Below are 16677 nucleotides of genomic sequence, written 5' to 3'. Positions count from 1 at the left end.
TCGTCTCATTTGTTTTGCTTTATTGGGTTGTCTTTCAGAATTTAAATTCAGAAACTGTCTAAAAAATTTACTTTTGAAAGTCTATTTGCTACACGTTCATAACTCTAGCAATAGTTCATAATTGCGTGTTGAATTATAATTCTGGAAATAAATAAATAGAATAAGCATTGATTAGAGATTATTTTTTATTAAATATAAACCAGACATGTGATGCGTTTAGGAAAAAAGTACTGGCTAAAAAAATCCTAAAACTTTCTCAGATATGAGTTAAGTGGTGCTTAAAGTTCACTTCTTAATATAAAATCAGAATATTTTGAATATATTCTAACAAAAATCAGAATTGTTATCGAATCACTCATAATATATTGTCATATATACGAGCTGTCATTCTCGATATGAAGAAAATGTATTAAAGATTCCACATTAACTAGAGATTAAAACATTTCATAATATATAAATGAATAAAAATCTCATCTAAAAAATCGGTTTTATAAGATTATTTAAAGTTCATTTTTTAATATATTAAGATATGTTATCATCTAAGAACAAGATTGAGTGTGTGATGCTAATGTGTCTTGGGTGAGTAATTTATTAGAATGACAACAACAATTAAAATAAGATACGAGGTTTAAAGGTATAATAAGTCAAAAAACCTAAGTGATGACTTTTATCTCCACATTTTTTTCATTCAAAAGATTTTAATTATTAATCTTAATTTAATAATTTGGGGTAGCAGACATACACAGCTAGGTATTAGTTGTGGTAATGATCACCTTGATTTAATGTAATTTTTCGTTAAGTTGGATCGATGAATGGTACAACAAATATTCTGTGCCTTTGACTTTCTTACAAGTTTGCTCGTGTTTACTCTACTGTCTAATGAGTTATGTAAAAAGTAACATACGAATTAATTTACACATTTGAAGTAAACACTATAAAATATTGTTTCATATTCGATTCAATTTATCATCTAAACTTACTAGCAGAAAATACTACAAATTTACAGTAAACTCCTTTAGAATAGATGATAATATCAGAAAGGTGGAAGCTTTTGGAAAAGGTTGGCAAACCCAGGAGTAGCACTTGTTGAAAGCCAATAAAGTCTTCAAATCCAAATCTCCTAGAGCAAAGATGATATTTGGTGTGCTTGAATTTGCGTTATCTAGCATATCTTGGACAGTGTTATCCCAAGAACTTGATGAATGCTTCAGATTGGTACTACCATTGCAGAACCGAAATAAAATTGACACAATGACTAGTCAAGTCTGCAAACAAACGCTTGACAAAATGATGCAGTTTCATCAGGACAACACAAAGATGCCACCAAGAATGGAGATCAAGCTGTTGGTTCAGTAAATTCCGAAGATAAAGTTATTCGTGAACATCATGTATGATAATCAACATATCAGTAAAAACATGGACAGTTAGGAGTGAGTTCATAAAATATACACCAATTTCATGAAATTCAGGTTCTGGAAACACAAATTTCACCTTTTTGTCGTGACCAAAAGCATTTCATTTCAACTCTGTAATCAAACTACTTCTTTAGAAAGTACATTCCATCCCGAAGTTCTAACTTTTCCTCAGAGACCAGACCAGATAAAAAGCTTTGTAGTTGTTGGAGTGACTTGTCATATGGGGGATCAGCAATGCAAAACATCTGAATACAACCATGTAATTAAATCTATCGGATCATGGTATCAGCATACAAATACTAGTATAGGTGTAAAACTGATCTTTTTATCAGGAAGTACAAGTTTAAAACCATTCTTACCTTGAGAGTATTGTGAATTCGATCCAATGCCATGCTACCAAAGTTTGTGAGCATCCCCAGGATAAATTTCTGCAAAGAAACTTCATCAGTTAGACATGCTTTAATCTATGCATTGCACATCCCCTGTGTTTAAATACCTCGAGATGCATAAATGAAAATATATGTGCACCCCAAAAGCTCAATCTTTGGCAAAAAAATATTTGTTCATATTGGCAAAACTAGGAATAACAGGCTGATGACGATAAAGAACTGTATTTATTTATTCAACATTCATTCTCTAGTGTGCTTCTTCATTAAATATTTTCCCTGCCCTTGTGCATGAAAGCCTATTTGTTGTAAGAGATCCATTAAGAATTGCTTTTCTACAACATATATTAGCCGTCTAAGATTAAAATTTAAATAGCATACATTCCAAGGATTCTCAAGTCTAGGTATTGGATAATTAAAGTAAGTCATAATTATCAACTGACCATTAATTTTCCCACGTACCTCATAAACAGTCATTTCCTTACGAAGTTGATTTTCCACAGAGGCCACAGATCTGTCCTCCTCCTCGTCACCTCCTAGAAGTTCCTGAGTACCAGTAGTACTGGCCCCATTCTTACTTGTCTCAGCCATGTTTTCCACAATGGTGTATACATGGTCAGAGGAATCTTCCCCTTGCGACTCTGTAATGATTCCCTGGGTACAAAAAAGACAGCAAAAGTATTTAGTTTCAACTTCACTACTGAACTTAAGACTTCACAGTTTTAAAAAGAAAATTCACAGCCGTGAAATTGTGCTCAATTGAACAGCAAGTCATGTCATTGAAAAATTAGAATCATTATACATAAAGGAACTTCGAGGTTAAAGTAAAATGTGTACTTTCTTTTGTGAAAAAACCATCATAAGTTAGTTAACTCAAAAAAGAAAATAGTATTTGTCTCCACAAAAAAAATATAATTATTAAGAAATGATCTAACTCAATCTCATAAAACCGGCTTATAAAGTGATGTTTGCACCCACTTATATACTATAAAATATCCTTATCTTTAGTCGACGTGAGATCTCCAAGACACACCCAATCTGATATATGAAGGAAAATGTTGAAATTCAAAATGTTGTTGATCTGCATTATTCAGGAACCTTTGGATATCCAACTCTATTCACAAAATGGTGACACGATGACGAGGGTTCTGAAGCGCCTCAACCAAGAAAGGGTCAACCATTGACTCCTTATCTTTGAAACTAGAAATGACGTTGTTTGAGATAAAGTAGGAATCCATGGTGTCAATAAGAAAGCTCTGACCCAGAGAGATAAAGAAAACGGCGACTTCAAGAAGGTTGTTCCTTTTTTGTGTTTCCTTATAATATGGGTTCAGAAGGAAGAAGAGGTGAAAGATTTGTGATTGTGGCCTAACATAGAGAAGAGATAGGAAAAAGGAGGCTCTTGGGTTTTTCACCATCCATTCTTCCTTCTAAACCCATATCAGAAGGAAACACAGAAAGAGGCACAACCTTCTTGAAGCCTCTGTTTTATTTATCTCTCTGGGTCAGAGCTTTCTTATTGACGCCATGGATTCCTCTTTTATTTCAAACGGCGACTTTGCTGGTTTCAAAGATAAGAAGTCAATGGTTGACCCTTTCTTGATTGAGGTGCTTTAGAACCCTCTCATCGTGTCACCATTTTGCTAATGGAGTTGAATATCCAAAGGTTTCTGAATAATGCAAATCAACAACATTTTGAATTTTAACATTTCCCTCCTTCATATATCAGATTGGTTGCACATCGTGTTGCTCGACACTATGGTATGCAAACAATCAATGTAGTCAAAATCGCGAGTAAAATCACACGAGGCAACGAATTTGGAAGCCAAACCGAGGTGACTCGGTCGACGGATTGTCGTCGAAGCGAATCGTACCGTGGCGCTACGCAGCTCGGTGCATCATTGCATCGAAAGGCATCATCGATCCGCCTCATAAACTAGTGCAGCACGTTTTTGCCCCAAATTTATTTGACCTAGTGCGGCCCAAAAGCATATTTCTAAGTGAGCGAGTGAAGCGGGAAAGAGTAGAGTGAAGAGTGAAACAAGCACCGCAAACTCCATCGGTGTCGTTGTCGTGCTCAGGTTCTCTGCCACCTCCAACGCTTGCGATCATGTTCTCCATTGCTGACGTTCACCACCGCCACCGTTTGAGTTTGCCACCGTTCACGTTTGCCATCGCCACCGCCGCCACCAGCATTCGCCATCACTGTCGTCGCTCGCGTTCGCCACATCAACTGCTCATGTTCTCCTCTTTTTTCATTCTCCATCACAGTCATGGTTCTCATTCTTTTCTTCTTCAATACAAAGCCTTTTATAATGGCTTCAAACGGTGAGAGTTAAAAAAAAAAGGAATTATTTGTAGAAGAGGATGATGATTATCCTTTAATTAATATGAAGGATTTCCTTGGATAATTTAATTGTATTAGATATTTGTGAACTTAGTTGTTTTCTATATAAATAATTTATGATTTAAGAATCTATTTACGATTATGTTATGTATTGAATATTATTTTTCATATGTTAGTAACTCTTACGAATTGAGTTATGATCCTCGAGTTACGATCTTTTAGCTCTTTTTCAATCCAAGTTACGAGTTTGACTACATTGCAAACAATGGTCCAGGATAATGGCTTAGATGGTCGGGGAACCAAGATTATGGTTAGAAAGTTAGCTAAAAGCAAGTATCCTATGGTCTGCTTGTCTGAAATAATCTAAATAGTTGGAAAATGATAAACTTGAGCAGATAAAAATTGCCATAAGGCCTAGGCCAAATGGAACCAGTTTAAATGAAGCCAATGAAGTTGGAAAAAAAAACAATGCTCTTAGAAGTGTGGAAGAGAGGAAGGAGGAATATTCCTGGGCACAAGCATGCATTTTTAGTAGCTACAAAAGTTGTGATTCAGATTACTTAGTCCCAGTCTTCAACAAAAGAGAAAAAAAATCTTATAAGCAAAGATCAGAATGAAACTAGCAAGATTCATGTGGTTGATTCTGAAAAGTGCATGACTAGCACGGATATTAATTCTACCCGAGTTTCCATATTTAGAAATAGGGAAAAGGACCGTAATGATCCAGATTATGATTGTAACTATGGAAGGTGTGTCAAGGGTATTTTCCACCTTCTTCGATACCATATTCGAGCCTATCCTAATGAAAGTTTGATTTGGTGACATCTGACTCAATTGATTGAAAGCAATGTCATACTGCATGAATGGATTTTGAACTTGTTGGAAATTAAAAGGCATCAAGTTAAGGGAAGAAGGTGGAATTCCCCTAGCATACCTTCCATAGTTACGGTTATAATCTAGATCACTACGGTCCTTTTCCCTATCTCTAAAACTAGCAAGATTCATGTGGTTGATTATGAAAGTTCTGATAACATATTAAAAAATAGACTTTAAGTTTAATTCAACCTCATAAAACCAACTTATAAGGTAAGGTTTGCACCCACTTATATATTATGAAATGTTCTTATCTCTAGTCGATGTGGGGTCTTCAATACACATCCTCCCACGCCGAGGCTACCAACTCGTGTGCGGGACTATATATTATGGATGATTCGATAACGACCCGGTAATGAGTGGACTGATATGCCCAACAAACTCTCGTTAGGATAGACTCTAAATTGCTCTGATACCATATTAAAAAATGGACTTTAAACCGGTTTTATTAGGTTGAATTAGGCTTAAAGTCTACTTCTTAATAATAATCATGCTGCAATTAGTAATGCCAAAAAGAACAACAAAATTTGCAGAAGTGTCTATTAGACCCACCTTGCTTATCCAGAAATGTATTCTCCGGTTTAAAGCATCTGCAGGTATCCCAATAGCAGCACCAAGGTTTTTAGCAGTCCAACTGAAAAAAAAAATACAGTATAATATTACTACTCAACCAAAACAACAGACTAAAGGTATGCAAAGATTGCTAAGGATACCTTGGTTGATCTTGAAATTTCATAATGATAGATGCATGAACAGGGGCTACTGTGAATTGCATTTCCCTATCTTGAAACTGCAACTCCAACTGAACAGTAGAAAATGGTAATATAAGGAGCAAATACAGAGGTAAAACAGTAAAAGGTGAGAAAGGAGGGGCATCATTATTCATAAAGTTCAAAACTGTGTCAAATATCTGCAGACAGAAAATATAGAGCAACTAACCTTGATGGTTCCAAGACTTTTTTTCCACTGTAGCTTACGAGGAGTTTTGATTTCACTAAATCTCTTTGCATAATCAGATAAGAGCTGGTCAACAGGTTCAGGCAGGTTAAGGGGTTCATCCTGTAAATCTCTTCAAAGTTAAAATAGTACAGACACAGTTTTGCAGGACAACAATGAAATCACTAAATCTATTATATTAAAAAAGGATAGATTTTTTTTTTTATCAGTGGCTAGATTACGTTATCATAGTGTCCTTGGTTTATGTTTCAAGTTTAACACAACTCAATAAAACAAAAAGTGATAGGCAAAGTTGGCTGAACTTTCTAGAAGAGAGAATTGAAATGTAATATCACAAACCTGAAATTGTTTAACTGCTTGAAAATAAACACCAAAAACCTGATTTCATTTATGTGTTTTTATTTTCTACTTCACCTTTTTAGAGAAAAAATCAAATATTTGCTGCAGAAAATTGTTTCATACGTGAGGAGTACATTTACATTTGGAAAATATAAATTTGCCTTGGCATAATGATGACAACAATGAAAAATGAGTGATAATAGCAGGAAAGGTAGGGACAGAAAAAGAAAATTTTGATCATTTTTATTTGTTTAGACAATATAGGATAAACTGTGTAAAAAATTGTTATGGAACAAATGGACCAACATAATTCCTGCATCTCAAGTAGAAGTGATTCTTAGACAGAAATTAATAGAAAGAAGTAATGAATTGGTACTGCTAGAAAGTGAAGAGTACATATAATAGTAAACAAATAATAATAAATGTATTGAAAAATAATTTTTTGCACTTTCTTCTGAGAATAAGCCTTATAGCTGAGCCTAAATATAATACACAATCCTAGTGAGAAATAGATGTCGTATCATGACATGAATAAATGATTTATCTGCTCATTAAAGAATCAATAAAATAATTTTGACTGCAAACCTGTATTGGAGGCCAGAAATTAGAAGATATGATAGTGGCAGAAATTACATCCATGGATATTGCACTGTCTCCCACTTCAACACCTGAGGGAGCATCACCAATTTGTTTGTGAAAAGGACTTAAAGATAAAAAATAGTTAAAAATGTTGTTGGCAATTATCACAAACATGGAAATATGAACTTGGAAATTACTTGTCTGGGGTTGCTGATTTATGGTAGCTTTAATGTTACTGTTGATTCGCTTTGAGCCAATTAGGTCATTGAGCATAATCTCACATTTCTGTAGGCTACTCTCTCCAAAGTGTATCTAACAAAAAGCATTAATAAGTGTTTAGATACCAATACAAAACATGAATGGATACAACAAAAAAAGTAATAAAATATTAACTCGACACCTACCAAACAACCAGGTTTCATGAGTTTTTATTTGAATAAATACCTTCAGGAGTTCTAGAGTCCGTATCTCTGAATCAATATCATAATCTGATTTATTAAGAAGTTTCTCAGCAAGCATAGTTCGATATTCATGAACTAGTTGATCTTTTGAACCAATTATGCCAACAATCATCCCAAGTATGTCAACCTTCCTTTGGTTTCTGCTTCCCTTTAATGGATCAGCTTCCACAGGGTCAGGTTGCCATCTGCTTGGAAAAGGCAATTACAAGAAACGTCATTTATAATATGGCAGGCACATCAAATCAGAAAGAACATTTAAAAACAACTGATCGTCATCCAGAATACAGATATACCGCATGGCATTGATCCATGCTTGCCTATCATCACTGTTAAAATCATCATCAACACCAGCATTCTCTTGAATTTCTTCATCTCTGTTCAACTCTTCAAGAAGGCTATCTCCAGGATTCCCAGAAGAACTTGAATTTCCACCAGTCCCATCAGTGAGCATTGTTACTATGCACTTTATGGTATCCCTCCTTCCTCTTAAATAATCCCTTATGGGTTCACCAACTGCCTCAAGGAAAACACCTGCAGGATCTATTGTCCTAAGTGCTTTAATAGTTGAAACATACTGGTGTAGTATATCATTGGTTGATGCGCCTGCAGTAAGCAATCGATATCGTAGTGCTGAAATAAATGATTCCACCAGCTTTGAATGTTGTCCAGTGTATTCAAGACACAATTTTAAGTCTTCAATTGCAGGAGAGCTTCCAAAATTGGTAGAGAGAGAAAGAAAACAAATTATCAGAAGACATGGCATGAACAAGAAAGCCACAATCTAGCAAAGAATTAATTAGTTGAGACAAGTCAGATGGCACAACTGCTAGATGTTGGAACTTGAAAATTATCCAAAACCAAAGTTAAAGCATGCAACTGCAAGAAGAAAGAGTTGATAATTCAAATTCAAAGTTCATTGTTCAGGCAAACAGAAACAACTTCATTTCTAGAATAAAATGTTAAATCCTAGAACAATTGTCGATCTCTTTGATATGACTGGAAGCTATAACCATAAGTATGTTTTAGTCAAGGGTGTTGAACTAGCCATTCAATTTGTCAAGAAATAAAAGAGGGTAATTAATTTTCTAATAGAAAACCCAGAAGAAATAAAGTGAACTAGAAATAAAGTACCTCTCAGGATAATCAACAATTATCTCAAATAATTTAGCAATTCTTAAATCTTGCAGTGTTTCATATGCAAAATATTCCAGCCGCAACTTCCATCTCACTAGCCCTTCAGAGGGAGTATTAATTCCAGGACAGCATGAAGATGGTTGTGGTGCCAAAGGTGATTTCAAACCTGATGAAGTACTCTCATAACTAACTACATCGCCAAGATAGACAAGAAGTGCATGCAGAAATTGGAGAGGAACAGCCTGAATGATTCCAGTTACCAGCATACTGTGTTAGAATTGTGAGAATGTACATTTTTTTCTAAACTGGCTACTATGGGCAGAAAGTATATTTTAGATAAAGTGCAGTGACTGTCAAATTATATAACTAGGGTCTGAAAATAAGTTATTCCATAAATGACTTTGGAACTCGTATGCACTATGCAGATACTCTTTATCTACCACACTTAATGCATATGAACATCGATATTTTAATAAAGCATGTAAAATTAGGTTGTTCCTGTGAAAACAAATAATTGGCCAAAGCAAAGCATCATAATAAAATATTATTTAATTGAATCCATATACATATGGTATATATAATGTATTAAGTATATATCATGTATGATATATGTAATGTATCATGTGTGATATATGTAATGTATCATGTTCATGTGTGATATATGTAATGTATCATGTGTGATATCATATATGTAATGTATCATGTGTGATGTATGTAATGTATCATGTGTGATGTATGTAATGTATCATGTGTGATGTATGTAATGTATCATGTATGATATATGTAATGAATTTAGCATATGTCATGAGGAAAGAAATCATAGTTATGTAAGAATTGAGATGCAACACGACTAACAAAGCAAAAAATGCTAATAAGAAAACAAGTGGAGTGAAACTTGTATGTGGCATAAAATTTTGCCAAGACTGGATATTGGAAATGTTTTTTGGCTGGTTGGGCATCCTTTGACCAGTCCCTTTTAGCAATTCCCAACATCTAAATTTAATAAATAGCTAAGTGCTATCTGAATGATGAAATGTACTACAACATCAATTATTACAATCTGATGCAAAATTCACATTTGTAATGTAATTAGAATCATAGTTATGTCTCAATGTAATTATAAAAACAAAAATTGAAAATACAGCATAATTAGGATGAAATTATATATGCATAACAAACCTGTATCCAGCTTTTAATAGATTGTAAAACAGAACTCCGGAAATCATCACCAGCTACATCATTCACTTTTGCCTGCCATTCAGACAGGAGAAAGGAAAATGGCATCCCAAGATTATATTTACAAAGAGACGCAAAAGTGAAACAAAATGGCGTGAGCCAGGATTTTGAATTTCAGAAACATTCTCACCTTCAGTAGTAAAAATATAGCAGAAGCATAAGCATCTTCAGCCATGGAAGTAAATCCTAGATTTCTAAGATCAAGAACAACCTTTCCAATGTTCTTCACCAGTCTACTGTTTTCTGAGAACCTATGGTCGTTATAGCACTCATCAACATCCATTTCACCAACCTTGTTGCATACTTTTCCTTTTTCATCTAAATCCATGCCATCCTTATTTTGAGATGCATCATCGCAGAACTCTTCATCCATGATCGTACTTAACTCCTCCAGTTTTCTTTTAAAATACCAATGCAGTATAACTAATAGTTGCAAACAGGAAAAAACATACAAGGCAAAAAAGGAAAGAAAGCAGTAAGCTCCTTAAAAAATATCAAGAAATTGATGCGATCAAGAATGTATTTGGAACATCAACCATTATTTTTTTTTATCAATGACAGACATTACTTATTTACTCATACTCAGTTACTCACTTTAAAAGAGTCAATCAAAATAGATCAAGTGCTCAAAATATTGCATTAGGAGCTAACCAATGTTAACCAGTATATTAGAGCTAACCATAGCAAACTTTGATATAAAAGTACACATATGGTGAAAACCATGAGATTTGTAAACAAGTTTTCAAAATTAAAACAATCGATTTACTTATAACGAACCCTCGTTAACCTATCAAAAAGCAACAAACTGCAAACAAACCAGGGAAATGCCGAGGAAGTGTGGCCATAAGAACAGAAGAGACAATCCATTGATACTTAGAAGTAAGGTAATTTCTTTCTCCTTCAAAATCATGTTTATCCTCTGACATCTGGTCCTTGTAAGATTGTAAACCATGCACCAACATCAAAAGACACTTCTCCTGATACTGTTTCTCCAAAGTAACCTCTTCCAAAGCATTATACAAAACACTCTGAATCTCATCCTCATCAATCTGTTTCAACCATTCACGAACTAAACACTCACCACAACGAAAAAAAGAAAAGAAACAAAAAAGAATTCAAGTAAGCATCAAAAACACTCACATCAAGGTCATCATTCTTGTTCAAACCCGCAACATGAGAGTAGGGATCAAAATGGCGCCAAAATCTCGATGCCCCATTTCGTTCAAAAGTCTCCTGCAACAAAAAGAGTCGATAAATTTTCAAACTTTGGACCACTATTGGTGAAATAAATTGTGGGGTACCTCGAGGACTCGAAGAAAGTGGTCTTGAACGAGGGAATGGAGACGATGTTTGCAGAGGGCTTGAACGTGAGAAACGAAGTCGGGACCCACGGAGAGATCGCCGTTCCCGGTGAGAAGGGATTGCGTTGCGGCGCAGAAGCCATTGTAGCTGCAGATGATTTCGTGAAGAGAATCCTCAGTGAGGGAATCCAAAATTGCAGGGTTGAAGAAACAAGAGTTTAGTTCTTCCATAGCCTTGGGAATTTTGAGTCAGTGAACTAAACTAAAAAATGAAAATGTTTGGAATTGAAAACGCAAAGACCCAAAATTGAGAATGTTTCGTTCTTACGTGCAATTGTTATAATCAAAATGTAGTTGTTTTAACATACTTTCATATTCTAATTTTTTTGGTGCTAATTCTTCTTATTTCAAAGATCTTAGGAATTTTCCTAATTGTGTATGTGTTAATGTTTAGTTCATAACTTTTATGGGAAGATTGGTAATCAATAAATTTTTCACATTCTAAGGATTTTAAATCCTAAAAATTGTTAATTTTAAGAATGAATAAATTATACGGTAAAAATAATTTATATTATTTTATCATCTTTATTGTCATTTTAAATGTTTTAATAAGTAAAAAACAAAATGTCAAATACTAAAAGTTATTAAGGGATTTTTAACTCTTAATAATAATAACACATTTGTAATTATGAAAATTTTAAAAAATTGTTCATATTTTTTAGAAATATATATATATATATATATATATATATATATATATTATTCTAAAATTCATTAATAAATATTAGATCCGTCAAAGGGTATGTTTATAATTTTCAAAAATCTAACAATTTTATAAGAATGAGAACTGGAGATTTATAATTTTACAAGAATAAAAAACGTGTGTTACCCTTAAATCTTCATTTAAAATTAAAACTACTAATTATTATGTGGCGTAAAAAATTAAAATATGTAAAGTTTGTTCCATTAATAACTAAATATGTTTAAGCATTGTTACATATTGCATGACCTAAAGAATCATTTAAAAATTAGGAAAAAATTGAGATTATTTCATAAATTTTAATTTAACTTTTATAATGCATGAATTTACATGAAGGAATTTGAATTGACTGCATAGACTCCCCGTTTTGCTACCTTGTCTTCTATTCTAAACTTATCTTAAATAACAGGAAATAAAAAAAATGAAATTTTAATAAAATTCATTTGGTTTGTTTTTTAAATGAATATATAAAAGCATGATAATAGCATTTTTTAAAACCATTGCAACTACACTAAAAAAATATCTAACCAGAAAATTTAAGTTAATTCGTAGGTTTGATGATAATAGTTGACCTAAGAACAAATATATGTTTTACCATCTTGATATGTAACAACTTCAATATAATACTTCTGAAAAAAAAATCAATATTCTTCATATAAAACATATTTCTTCGTAAAGTACAATGTCTATATTTCATAAAATATCTCAATTTCATCCTAAAATATTTTAGAAAAATATAATTGACTATTAAAATATAACAATAACTTCAAATTAATTTTCTAATTTAAAATTAAAGTAAAAAGAAATCGTACGCACAGTTCTAGAACTAATAAATAACAAAAAGGATAGTATAATATAAAAGTAATACAATATACTTTACTATTTTAACAATCGTATTAATATATAGTAAGTTGACATTTGTATTGTAAAATAAGATAAAATAATACCCAAAGAATAAAATGTGTCAATTGTAACAATAATCAAGAGCTATGAAAAAAAACAAATATTAATACCTAAAACAAACATTAAATCGTGTAATACTAAATTTGGTAATTATAATTTTATCAATAAAAAAACTGGAAAACTAAGTTAGCAAACTCACTCCAATACAAGTAAATTCATACTAAATAATGAACTCATCACTAGTCATGTAGCATTAAAAAATTTATCATTCAACAACTTAATATCTTAGTTAGGCTGACTCTTCAAGTAACAACAATCATTTGTCATCACATAAAAAAGTATTACTAAAAAATAAAAAAATAAATAAAATACAAAAATATGGGAGGATTATATCAAAACTCATATGTTAACAAAAACAACATATAGGTAGATTATACATATTCATAAAGAATTTTAAAAACATATTAGATAGTAACTTATTATACCAATGAAAAGATTCACAAATCCTAAATTAGTAAACTCATTAGCACACGCATTCCCCTCACGAAAAATATGAGTAACCCTAAACTTGGTTTTTCCACTCTAATTAAGACAAGTATTCTATCAATTACGAAGCATAAAAGGAACATTGGTCATAACAGTAAATGCAACACGAACCAAAATAGAATCACATTTCAGTTAGACATTAGTAAATTCATCTTTTGAGTTTCCTCCATAACATATATAACTCCACAAAACTGAACAATGAAAGTCGTATGAACTTAAAAAAAATACAGAAAAAGTTTCAATCAATTTTTCCATACTCCATGAAAATAATATTTTATATCATAATTATATTGTATAAAAAAATAATTATTAGATTTTTCAAACACATCAACCAGATGATTTTGGATAATCAGCCGGTACTTAACTTTAAATAATGGACGACGAAGTTTCATCACTCACTTAGATAACAACAAGGTTTAAAACCACTAATATATTATTGAAACTAATTGGACTTAACTTTTCCTCTAGAGTGGTTCTAGAACAAATTCTGGATATAACTTTTCCAAATTCTAGAACAAATTCTTCATAGGCAAACAATTAAAATTGTGCACCAATATGTGTTCTAGAGCAAGTACAAAATTGGCTGGCTTCCTTTTCTAACCCAGTTGTACATGGTAATTGCCCACTAAGTGTTTGAATTATTTCGAACTTGAAAACACCAAATCATAACTTGTCAATGTGAACAAATAGTTTGTCATCAAAATGAATGAATGATGCAGTGGTGAAGTCTACTTGCATCAGTCAACCCAATTAAGAATTAGCAGACAATTAACTTCACTTCAATTATTATATCCTATACACTTTTTTCAGTCTTTTGTTTACTCCCAAATTATGCTCATCATTTTGCGAGAGATAAAATAGTTGGTGGCTGGTGTGAAGTAAAAGTTTATACAAAGATTAATTGTCAATGTTTTATAATGCAATTTTTATACAGAATATTTAGCACATGATATACACATAAAGGGTTATTACAATGAATAGGAAGATTTTAGATATTTATGGTTGGCAAGGAAAGAACTCTTCTAAAAGAAGAGATTACTTTATACACCTGTTATAAAAACTCAAAATCACTTTATATAAAAGCTGTTAATACTTCTTTTCGTAAAAAAAAAAATTATAGGTTAAGAAAATGAACATAATTTCTCTCCAAAATACTTATTTATTAAATAAAATATTTTATCATTTATCTTCGAATAACTAAAAGTTTGAATATATTTTATGGCCTTTAATTTATGCATAAAAAACACAAGGCAAACTGATAAAGAAAACTAGACAGAAGATTATATTAAATTTCAAATTAAGGATCGAATGTTATATAAACAACTAACAAATGCTTTTCTTTTTCTTATATAAAAGTTTTTATATTAAACACAATACTATATATTAATGATATGTATTTTTAGTATAAGTTCTATCACAAACTACGTTTTACGTTAAGAATGATAGTGAAGAAAGAAAAATACTATATTATTTAATATTATTCATGTATCTGTAATTTTTACAAACATTATCATAATACATAATAAATATTTAGTTAGTATATTAAATATCTTAATTTAAAAAATAAATAAAAAATTGTTTATCCATGCATTTGACAGTTTATAATATTAGAGTACAATATTAATTTAGTGGATTTTGAATCGTACGGATAACATTCATTACCGAAATCTGTATTAAAAGATTATCCGATCGTTTATTTATTTATTTATTAATTAATTAATGTGTGTCATTTAAGACAACCAATTCAAATTCAATTATTGTTACTTTTTTTTACGGATTTTCAATTATTAGTATTACTTATCATAATGAAACGTACACCTTTATTTCATTATTCCTTCCATGTTTATATTTTCTGAATAAGAACAAGCAACCGACCAAACACGGCCTTAAAAGATGGGAAGGAAAAATGCACCCAAAACGCTCCTTTGAAAAACAATGCCCTGACCCACCACTTTCGAAAATGTGTTAATATTTTTTTCTATTTGTAGAGAAAAAAACAAAACAAAAATCCCAACAATCATAACAAAGGAATGGATATTTTTAAGGGAATGTTAACAATGTCAAAAGTCTTTTTCTTCTAAAAATAGCATTATTTATTGTGCTAAAACATGAAATTATTTTTGGCTTAATTGAGTTTTTTTTTTTTTTAAATTTTGGTCTATATTCAATTTTTCTTTTATTTTATACTCTCTTAGATGGATTAAAAGTAGAGTTTTTTTTTTTATATCAACACTACATAAATATTGAATTTTTTTCCAATTTTTTCTTTAAGCATAATTTTAAAATACTTTTAACAAATGTTCAACTCATACCCTGGCCATTTTTAGGTAAAAGGAAAAGAATACAAGTTTCGTTCATTAACTGTGATTTAAAAAAAAATTGGAGAAGAGTTAGGGACTAAAAGTTGCAAGAGAGAAGATTTGTGAATTTTCACCAAAATTTATGAGTTTAGAAGGGTAGATTAATTTCACAATCGATTGCAAGTTGTTGTCATGTTAACCATCTTTCAAGTTCCTTTTAAATTACAGAATTTTTAAAAATTTAGAATGTATTTCGTAGAAATAAATTAATGTATAATGCTTTTTACATAATTTAACGAATTAATATAATAAATAAAATAATAGAAATTGCATTTATCTAGATGTTACAAAAGATTATATTGATGGTTTTTTTTGTTAAACTTTTAATAAACATTTGACTAAGATCAATATGAAAATAATTTAGTTAGCATAGGTAATAATGTAAAAATATTTTACGATATTGATTAATAAAAAAAAGGTTTTTCCAATTTAAAGACGACATTAATTTAATTGGTAAGAAATGTTGACAACATTAATTTAAAATAACAGCGAGGATAAACATTGTATACGGGTATATATGTTGATGAAATTTGAATTTAAATTTATTATGATTTTGGTATTGGTTAAGATTAAGATTAAGATTAAGATTAAGAAAATCTTAATAAAACGAAGTAAAATAAGGTTAATGTAGTGTGTTTATAGTCTTAAATGCGTATGAATAAATAAGATGAGATAATTGCAAGTTTGAGAAAATTTTGGTATAACCATATCAAATTCTTTTTAAACAATAAGACTCATAATTAAAACTACAACTTATAGTATTTAAACAAAAAGAATTATTGAGACAATTTTCTCTATTCTAGAAATAAAAACTTTTTATTTTCTCTTAAAAAGTATTAAGATACATATTTCTTAATAATTAAGTAAACAAATTTATATTTTACTTCCCTTAAAATAATTGAATATTTAAGTTTATCTAAAATTAAAAAAAAATACATATGTAATAAATGAGTAATCAACATTGCCATATGTTTTTAGTAATTATAAATAAAAATTAAAGTAAAAGGTAAAAAAAAATACATGTATTAAATAATTGAATTTTATTGTTTTATCTAAAATTAAAAACACACATCTGCATTA

The 16677-nt window shown here is 31.0% G+C and overlaps 1 protein-coding gene and 1 pseudogene across 2 annotated transcripts; one reads left to right on the top strand and one right to left on the bottom strand.

Moving 5' to 3' along the window:
* Nucleotides 1-774: 774 nt before the first annotated feature.
* Nucleotides 775-11402, bottom strand: LOC137814992 (anaphase-promoting complex/cyclosome 2). 2 transcript variants are annotated; one of them, XM_068617983.2, is made up of 17 exons: nucleotides 11029-11402; nucleotides 10868-10960; nucleotides 10545-10776; nucleotides 9858-10150; nucleotides 9671-9742; nucleotides 8489-8733; nucleotides 7651-8067; nucleotides 7341-7542; nucleotides 7094-7208; nucleotides 6903-6985; nucleotides 5961-6080; nucleotides 5735-5823; nucleotides 5574-5655; nucleotides 2264-2455; nucleotides 1775-1843; nucleotides 1492-1660; nucleotides 775-1341 (listed from the first exon to the last, which is right to left on the bottom strand). In XM_068617983.2, the coding sequence occupies exons 1-16, from the start codon at nucleotides 11257-11259 to the stop codon at nucleotides 1538-1540; spliced, it is 2658 nt and encodes an 885-aa protein (XP_068474084.2). In that variant the 5' UTR covers nucleotides 11260-11402; the 3' UTR covers nucleotides 775-1341; nucleotides 1492-1537. The 2 variants fall into 2 exon arrangements, with proteins under 2 accessions (XP_068474084.2, XP_068474085.2); XM_068617984.2 differs by having other exon boundaries at nucleotides 775-1278.
* LOC137814993 (uncharacterized) lies at nucleotides 4345-4970 on the top strand (annotated as a pseudogene).
* Nucleotides 11403-16677: the final 5275 nt, after the last annotated feature.

Source organism: Phaseolus vulgaris, chromosome 1, assembly GCF_051622355.1.
Source record: "Phaseolus vulgaris cultivar YP4 chromosome 1, ASM5162235v1, whole genome shotgun sequence".
Lineage (NCBI taxonomy): Eukaryota > Viridiplantae > Streptophyta > Magnoliopsida > Fabales > Fabaceae > Phaseolus > Phaseolus vulgaris.
Note: the sequence above shows the minus strand (reverse complement) of the source record. Positions and strands in the feature narration are given on the sequence as shown.

Bases quoted from the DNA above. Each gene is read 5' to 3' on its own strand.
- LOC137814992 (XM_068617983.2), bottom strand. From the start codon at position 11,259: ATGGAAGAACTAAACTCTTGTTTCTTCAACCCTGCAATTTTGGATTCC. The intron at 7,543-7,650 runs GTATATCTGTAT...TTTTCCAAGCAG, and splicing joins GCATGGATCAATGCCATGCG to ATGGCAACCTGACCCTGTGG. The intron at 6,081-6,902 runs GTTTGCAGTCAA...AGAGATTTACAG, and splicing joins ATTTCTGGCCTCCAATACAG to GATGAACCCCTTAACCTGCC.